At 36.9% G+C, this 9,857-nt stretch overlaps 1 protein-coding gene across 1 annotated transcript; it reads left to right on the forward strand.

Annotated features, from left to right (window-relative positions):
* The first annotated feature begins 8,962 nt into the window (after nucleotides 1-8,962).
* Nucleotides 8,963-9,623, forward strand: LOC110870033. Its single transcript, XM_022119231.1, has 2 exons — nucleotides 8,963-9,068; nucleotides 9,166-9,623. The coding sequence occupies exons 1-2, from the start codon at nucleotides 8,963-8,965 to the stop codon at nucleotides 9,621-9,623; spliced, it is 564 nt and encodes a 187-aa protein (XP_021974923.1).
* Nucleotides 9,624-9,857: the final 234 nt, after the last annotated feature.

Genomic DNA, 9,857 nt, shown 5'->3' on the forward strand with positions numbered 1-9,857 from the left:
CTGTCAACCATTTTTCCAAAGATGAGTTTCACTTTGAGGTTAAAGGCTTTTCAACATCAAAAACATTTTTATTAGAACAAAATTGGTTTGAAATTTCAACTTTACCAATTTTCTTCTTAAAATTTTCAGTCCGAAGTGGTGGAAAATTCACATTATCCACAATCGGTACTGAGTTTTCTCTCTTTTTCTCAACATGTGGCTCATCTGACTTTGTGGAATCAGATTCATCGCCAGAAGATAGCTCCTCTGATTTTGATGAATCAAAATCATCGCTAGAACTATCACCAAATTTCTTAACAACCCATTTCTGGTTGTCAAGGTTTGCTCTTTTCTTATAAAACCTCTTTGAACATTCACCAACCTCAAATTTTGAATTTTTGAAAACTCTAAAAGGTTTGGTTGGTGGTTCATTATCAACCATCTTTTCTTTTATTTTACGAGAAACTCCCTGTTTTGATTGTATTGCTCTGGAACAATCCTTGGCAATATGACCAACTTCGTTGTATTGAAAACAGGTTCTCGTTTCTTTCTTTTGCACAGCTTCACTCTTCATTTCATCTTGCTTCTTCTTAGCAAGGAACTCTATGTTTGTCTGCTTCCAGAAAGAACTCTTCATCTCTTCTTCCGAGCTAGCACCTGAAACAAATACAATTTTTTGTTTATAAATTTTCTCATTTTTATGATTTTCTGGTGGGATAAATCCTAAACCTTTCTTTTTGAAATTACCGTTATGGTTTGGTTTCTTTTGAAAACCAGAACCAGAACTATAACCCTTTTTCTTGTTTTCTCTTTGTTTAACTCTTGAGGTGTATTTTTAGGTTTTTCCGAAAGATTTACATCTTTTATTACAGAAATATTAATTTCTGTTAGTTTGAAAACCTTTTTGATCATTTCAGGTTTGACACCTCTTATTGGAAATTCTTTATCAGAATATAATTTGTCAGAGTCATTCAAAGTATATGCCACTTTGAAAGTTTCATCATCCAAATTAGATTTTGATAACAAGAATTCTTTATTGTATACTCTTTTGCCCTGTTTGACGGTTTGACTCGGAGTGGTGGACTCAGACTTTGACTCTGACATAGACTCTGACTTTGATTCCTCCGTTTCATCATTATCTAACACATGATCCACCACTTTCTTCATCAATTGAGATTGTTGATCAGTGTCAGACGATGTGAACGTGACATCAATATTTTCTGGCAAATTGACTGAAGTATCAGACTCCCACTGTAAGTTTGTTGCCTTTTTGACTCTTTCTGAATTTGGATTTCTCGAAGAATATCCATTTTCAAGCGGGGGTGGACACTTGTTGTAACTGACACCTTGTTTCTTACCAGATGTCTTTACTTTAGTATCCTTCTTCTTTTCTTTCTTCTTTTCAGGAGTCTTTTCTTCAGAAACCTTCTGTTCTTCAGTTACTTCATCATCCTCAAATGCCTTCATGCCTTCAACAGTTGGATAAATCCTGTCAATGACATAAGAAGTACATGAGTAACTTTTTAACAAATGATTAACTCTTTCTGTTTCAATTCTTTGAGTCTCCAGTATCTGTTCCAGCACAGCATACTTCTCGATATAATTGTTCACAACTTTCTGCTTCGTTATGAAAGCCCCTTGAAGTGTTTTCATTGTTGTTGCTTGTTCTTCAATGAATTCATTGTACATATTCATGGCTTTATTCAGCACATCATATGATTCTTTCAACCTGTTCATGTTGTGAATCAAAGTACTGTTTTGTTTCTTCATTGCTTCACAGTTTTCACAAATCATTGGAATCTTCCTTGCATCAACTTCTTCATTAATCTTGAACACTGGAACTTCTTTCACTTTTCTTTTGATCACTGGAACTTTTTCATCATCACTGCTGACTGGTGTTTTAACCTTTTTCTTTTTCTTTTTAGCTTTTTCATCTTCACTATCACTTTCTTCAATCATTTTCAAGTGCTTTGCCATTCTTTTAGCATAATAATCATTATCATCATCACTATCTTCTTCAATTCGAGCAACAAAAGCTTTGTGATTTGATGTTTTGTTTGGATCATAATCATCCCAATTGAAGTTTGCCCAGCTAAAACCTTCTGGCAACTTTTTATCATCTTGATTAATTAGGCATGCTTTGTTGTCGGCTGAAATATATTTGTCCCAGCTGAAGTTTTCTTGATTCACCAAACATGCTCCCTTTGAAGACTCCTCTATTACTTTTTCTACCATGTGCCACTTGTGGTTCTTGTTGTTGTTGAGCAACTTGATGATAAATGGCCTTCCGGCAGTAATCATTATTGTTGAACGGATTTTGAGCTCCACTTGCTTCGCGATTAGTGCACTCCCTCTTGAAGTGTCCTTTTTCCCTGCAATGAAAACAAATGATTTTAGATTTATCAAAACCTAAATTAGAAACACATGCATCACGGAAGTCATCTCTTCCCGTAATTTGTTTAAACTTTTCGGCTCTCCTCAACACACTCGCCAAACACCATTTTATGTCCATTAATTCCATCTCTTCAGCATCTATTTGATCGTAATCCTCTTTTGTAAGCATTGGATTACCGATCCGACCTGCCACTAAACTTCCATACGACTCCAACACAGTTCCCAACAAAGACATATGGCTTTTTGCCACTTCTTCAGAATATTCCTGATCATTTTCAAGATTCAATACAATATTGCATTGTAGCTTCTTCCCATTCTTTGTTGCTGAAATGTTTGGATCAAATGATGGATATGATGAAAAATTTGTGTTGCTGTTTGATCCCTTGGATGATCCACCAGATGAACTTTTTGCATTGAATGTTGTCTCAACTTTTGGTGACATGTTGGTGGTTTTGTCATTCAACCCTGCTTTGTAATAAAGCCCAATGTCTTGTTCACCATCGAAATCTTTCATTCTTGATATCTTTCTCTGTTCCATCTCTTGAGCCTCAATCTTTTCAATGAACTTGCTTAGAGTCAGACTGCTAAACCCTTTTTTGTTCCTTAGCATCATGAGATATGTGCCCCAAGTCTCGTGTGGCAACGCATCAGCTAGCTTTTCAATCAACTCTTCATTATCTTTAGTGATGCTCAATCTCTTCATATTAATTAACAAATTGCAATATCTTTCAATAATTTGCTTTGTGCTTTCATTTTTCAAACCACGAAACAGATCAAACTCTTTCTTCAAAAGTGACTTTTTGTTTTTAACCATTTCTTGACTACCAACAAACTTTGATTTTAAAGCTTTCCAAATCGAATAAGCGCTTCCATTATGTTGCAATAAAACCAAGATATCTTCTTTCACAGCTTGTTGTAGTAGACTTAACAACATTTTTTCATTTTTGTATTTCTTTTTATCATCAGCACTCATATCTTTAATTGCAATTTCCTCTTCGTCATCATTTGTCAGTCTAACATATTTTGTCTCAACACATTCCCAAGCATCCAAATAATTTGCTTGAACCCAGTTTTTAAAACGTCCTTCCCAACCTTTATACTCCTAGATGTTCATGAGCTTAGGCGGTTTTTGCATAGTCCCCGTTTCATTTTCCAACATTGCTTGCTGAGTAACAATAATCGGGGTAGCAAAGGCGTTATAGAATTCCTCTTCCATGTTTCGGTTTTTCAAAGTTCATACAATTACACACTTCAAACGAAATTATCTTTCAAACGAAATCCCCTTCAAGCGAGATTACACAGATCAAACAGAATTAACCTTTGAACGAAATTACCCTAATTTCGTTTGAGGTTGCCCTTTTTCAAACGGAATTATAATTCCGTGCGAGATTACCAAACGAAATCAGAATTTTGATGTGAAATTACTAATTCCGCGTGAGTCTCCCAAACGAAATTACTCTCTAGAAATGGAATTACTAATTCTGTGTGAAACGGTTCAAACGGAATCACAATCTGGTGCGGAATTAGCTAATTCCGTGTGAGGTTTCAAACGGAATTAACTTCTAAAATGAGATTACCCCCTAGTTCCGTGCGGAATTACGCTGATGTCATCATCTCGAAGTGAAATTTGTCAAATTGGTCAAGTTTTAAGTCGTTTTTAGTTCCGAAACTTTCTAGGGTTTGTTAAAACCCAACTGCGCACATGATGTGAAAAATTCAAGACATTTTGACCGTGAAATCAAGTTTAATTTGAAAAAGAAGGTGTAGAAAACAGAATTTTTAGCTGAATTGGTATGAACTCTTCCTCCTGAGCTCTGATACCACTTGTAGGATCGTTTTCGGACCCAAACGAGTCGATCAGAAGAGTTTATGCTCAAAACGAAAGGCGGAAACAGTCGTATTGAGGTCAATTCAGCAAAATATACTCATTAACTGTCAATTTTATTGATTTGATGACAATTTACAGCGAGACGACACTTCGGCAGCAGTTCGGCACTGAAACCGGAATCGTTACAAATGATTTCGCTTGAACGGTATAAATAGGCGTTTAATTCCGCTTGAACATGTTCCAAGCGAGATTAGATTCCAAGCGGAATCTAATTCTTCACGGAATTACAAGCATGTTCAATTCAAGCGGAATTACCCTTTCAAGCGGAATTACATATATCTCGAACTACGTGCCCTGATCTAACATTCTAAGTACAAGACTCGATACAAGACGAAGTCGACAGACGCATGCACCAACACAGCCTATAACCTTTTTCTGTATTGAGCAATCCGCAACGATACTACATTCCAAGTGCAAGTCTCAACATCTTAGATTTGCATAGTTTACGTATGTGCCTACTTGTTACTTACTTAATGAATTACATGTTAGCTATGTCTAGTTCCCAAAATCCCAACGGTAGGAGGTCAGGTGACCTCAACTCATCTTCTTCAAAGCCTAAATCTTTCCCTGGCTCGAGGAGGAATTACACGTGAACAACGTCCCCAACAAAACCCCGAACTTGAAGAGTCTGAGGCAGGGCCTAGCAAGAAGCTTCGAGGGTTAACACTCGAAGAGGCAGTGGATGAGATCCAACTACTCGGAGGAAGAACCCGAAGAAGATCGAGAGATGGCACCAGATGACAATGACAACTAAGGATCGGTTATCTTTTTCGCCGGTGATGACAATTAACATCACCAACCATCGTTCTGCTCTTCTATCCTTTCCCGTATAACTTGGATGAGGAGGGTCGATCCTCATCCAACAATTAATACTGAATTTAATATTGGATTTAGAACTCATTTGTGGAACTTACAAACGGTTCTGATGAAAATGTTTATTTGGATAGTATGCGTTGTGGCTAATTCTTCTTTTACTTTTGTCACACCCCGACCACGTAAAACATCAAACCGTGGCGGAAACGTCGGGGAGTGTTGTAACAGAATTATTATTTCACAACCATGGCATACAAAGATATATTTTATTGAATCAAACAAACGAGTTGCATTGTCTTAAAACAACTAAAATAAAGAGTACATAACATGTTTAAATTAGTCTAGCTCCATTTTTATGTCACTAAGGCCCAGGTCCACCCTAGCGTGTCATGAACATCCTATGCATTAGCTCCTGAAACACATGTGAAAATAGGTACGTCAGCATAAAAATGCCTGTGAGATACATAGGTTTTATGAAAATAGGATTCATGACTTAAGTTTAAGAAAATGTTTAATAAAAGTAGTCATGAACCTTGTAAAATGTTTTATTTGTAAATCATTTGAAAAGCGATAAAAATCAGATGTTATGCATAAGTAAAAAGGAAATATATATGGTTAAATGAATAACCAAGTAAAATAAGTTGTATAAAATAAACTGTTTTGTAAAACAGTGTTTTGTGAAAAAGATGTTATTTGTAAAAATGTATAAATCCGAATTGAATGATTTAAGTAATGCTACGACATGTAATACAATACATGCACTTATATATAAGAAGTACCAGCGGCGTATCCACCATGCTTGTATCACATTACACACGTCTCGTTACTTAAATCACTTACCCAAACAAACCACCAAAGTAAATTGCCCATGTCTAAATCATTTGTCAAATGTTTTTGTGAAAGCTATGTCAAAATGTTTATGTCAAAAATGTTATCCATGAAATGTGTATATCAATATCAAAATGTCTATGTCAAATGTCAATCAAGTAATGTGTAAACAAAATGTCATGTATGGCAAGTGAAATATGTATCAACTAAACCATAGGTAAAAATGCACAAGACAATGTATTGAAGTAAAACTTGGTTTAAATCAATAGTATGTTTTGTGGAAAATGAATGCTACACTGAATACAAACATTTATGCGGTATTGTGAAAATGCATACATCCAACCCTTGCGACTGTGGTGATAAACCTTTAAACAAATTAAAGGTCTATATGTGTTATGTTTTAATCGAATTCGGTCATTCCTTCCATCCAAACATACCTAGGATGTTAGGAACGGGAGTTGTCAATTCCTATGGTACCATTACCTACTAACGAGCGGCGTGATCAAAGTTAATGAATGTATATGGTCCCACTTAAACAAACCAAATGTTATACCCAAAATGTAAGCATGTGATGAAAATGTACGAAGTATGATGAACATACATAGCGTAGAAAGGTAATGGAAAACAATGTACTAAGTATGCGCTAAACGGACATACGTAGCATAAAATGTCATGTAAAATAATGTACTAAGTATGCACACAATGGTCATACATAGCAAAAACACAATGAAAGCATGTACTATATGTGTACTATTGAACATAACACGCGTATGATATGAAAACATGGAAAGCATGAAAGTAACAAGTAGGCACATGTGTTTCACCCCAAAATGTTTGAAAAACAGTAAAAGAGGGGTACTATGTACTCACTTGAGATTGCTCAATAGACTTTAGATATCCACCAAGCAAGCTAGAAGATCACAGATTCAAACGACACCTAATATAGGTATCTACATTAATAAACGGACCTATTCGGAGGATCGGGTAGTACGAGGGTTCGTAAACCAAATAAGTATGGGAACTTATGTAATATGGTTTAACAAAGCCTACATACTAAAACGAAACTTATCCTAAGTGCTTTTGACCCGTTACGACCCGTTTAGGTAGCTTACGCCACTTTAACGCGTTGTTCGCGTAAAACGCGTTTGGAATGCCTATGACAAGCACGATATGCCTTAACATGTTTAATATTGTTGCTATATCAGTTTAGATACCAAAAATTATGTTACATAGGCTTAAAATGAATTATAGCGTAAAAAGGGCATTTTGGTAATTTACTTAAGGCACATACATTTCTTATCATACAACTACTTAAACGATGTGACCATAAGTATAACCTCGGAAGGTTATTCCCTATACACTATGGTCACCTAAAGTGTTTGGTCGGATCCTAATGATCGACCAAATGGGTCGGGTTCGATAGTATAAGCGATTGATTAGATCGCTTACCTTTACGACCCTAAATAAGCACAAATCTAAAAGCGACGAGCTAAACATGCTAGAACATGTTTAGTAAAGTTAGAAAACAGGTTTGGTATTAAAACAAACGGTTTTAATACCCTAGAGTAGTTTGGTTACAAAATACGTGAGAAAACGCATTTTGGCCGAAACTACGACTCGTCACTGAGCCTAGATAACGTGGTAATCAGTAGGTTTAGTTACTAGAGACTATAACCATCGTGATTACGCTCACGTTCTGAAGTTCAAACGAACTTCGCGTTGACCATAAACTGGTCAACGCAGAAAGTCAAACACAGTTTGACTTTAACGCTAAAACGAATGAAAAACGCGAAAGAATACTTATAGAAGGTCCCCGCAAGATTGATTTCCAAGTATTTCTCAGGTATGAAGTGATAACCACTCCAACTTAGAGAAAATCTCAGAAAATCAAGTGGGTTAGAAGTGAATTCATGGGGGGTATTTATAGATTTCGTAGAACCGTTAGGATCGTTTCTTGAAATCCGAGCTTCGATCTCAACCCTCCATGTGTGCCCATTGTTTTAGAAAACCAGGGGAAATCCAAAACCAGCCCACAAGATGCAAGAAACCATGGGTAAAGGTGGGTAACAGCTGGAAATGGCTGGAAAGCACATTCTGCTGATCTGGGCATGGCTTACGGACCGTAAGCAACCCCATACGGTCAGTAAGGACCCTACAGACTAGCATATTTTGTATTTTGACAGCTTTAGTCCCTGTGCGCGTACGGTTGTGTTTTGGCACTTCTAACACCCGTCAAACCCATTTTTAGGCTCTAATAGGATGTTAAAAGATAGGGAACATGAAACATGCTCAAAAATATGCCGGATGTCGGTTCGTTTGGCCGTAAGATTGCGTTGTTTGGTTAATTACGACGGAAGTCGTAACGGACGCAAAAATGGTCCAAATTGCGCGACGAATGGATTTTTGACAAGCCAATCACTAAAACATAATATTTTAATGATTACATAAATTTTTGGATGTCTGGATGTATTCAGAACGTAATTTATGCGCGAAAATGCAAACTTATACACTTTTTGACGCTTTTAGTCCCTGAATGACCCAAAAGTTTATTTTAGCACACCGAACCCCTCAAAGCCTATTTCTAAGCTATGTAAAGGATATTTAGGGTGTGTTTAACTTATGGGAATGTTCTGGAATGTTTGTTACAGTTCAAATTGGCATACTTTCGCAGTTTGTCAATTTTAGTCCCTGTAAGCGAATTAACTAGATTTTGCCATACCAAAGCCTTTGAAACTTATTTCTAAGTTATGTAAAGGTTATTTAAGGTATGTTAAGCATAAATTGATGTTCCGGAGTATTTGTCGCATTAAATTGATTACGTTTACGCACCAGTTTGCGTATAATTCTCCAGAAAGCGATATAGAGTTTGAAAAATAAAAGTCAAAACATGAAAAACATCAAACATAAACAAACAAACATTAGGATCAAATAACTTTATTTAATTGATAACTGAACTGTTTACAATGATTACAAGCACAGATGTCACAACTTTCCTATGCTATTATGTTGAATTATATGAGTTATATTATTCTCATTTTGTGTTTTGTGAATGTAAAGAGAATGAATGGGCGCGACAGAGGACGTGGCGACATTAACTTGACTAAAGACCAGCTCATGACCCTGATTAACGCAAGGGTGGCCGAGGCTCTGGCAGCCCAGCCAGGAGGTAAATCTATCGTTCCATACCATTCTAGGATGTTTAAAATCCTGTCCTCACGTCATCTTATCACTCTAATTCTTATCTGCTTCACTTTACGCTATAGGTCAACCTGCTCAACCCCGAGCTTTTACCTTTAGGACATTCATGGATTGTAAACCTCGCTTCTTCAACAGCACTGAAGGAGCGGTGGGTCTTCTACATTGGATCGAGAAGGTCGAATATTTTTTTGAGATGTGTGATTGCCCTGTCAACAATCGAGTCAAGTATGCAACCGGTACTTTAGAAGGAAACGCGCTTCCCTGGTGGAACGCACAGGTTCAGATGCTTAGGTTGACAGCTACCCCATGGAATGAATTCAAGGATCTATTGAAGGAGGAATATTTCCATAGAGAAAACATTCAGAAAATTGAGGTGGAGTATTACAACCTTAAGATGGTCGGGTCTGAAATCGAAGCTTACACTAAGAGGTCCAACGATTTGGTTGCTCTTTGTCCTAATATGTCCGAGCCTTCTTACAAGAGAATCGAGCTTTATCTTAAAGGTTTAGCCCCCGAAATTTAAAGCTTGGTGACTTCGGCTAACTTGCCTATGATTCAACGGGTCATCAGATTAGCTTACAAACTCACAAACCAAGCGGTCGAGCAGGGCAAGCTGCCAAGCGAAATAATTCTTTTTCTGACACTTCGACTGACAACAAGCATAAGTGGGGTTGAAACCAAGGCAAGGGTTCTAGCTCCTCTCAACCTCAATCGCAGCAAAGAAAGTTCGAAAACAACAAGAGCCCCAGTCAGCAGT

This window comes from Helianthus annuus, chromosome 8 (genome assembly GCF_002127325.2).
Source record: "Helianthus annuus cultivar XRQ/B chromosome 8, HanXRQr2.0-SUNRISE, whole genome shotgun sequence".
Classification (NCBI taxonomy): domain Eukaryota; kingdom Viridiplantae; phylum Streptophyta; class Magnoliopsida; order Asterales; family Asteraceae; genus Helianthus; species Helianthus annuus.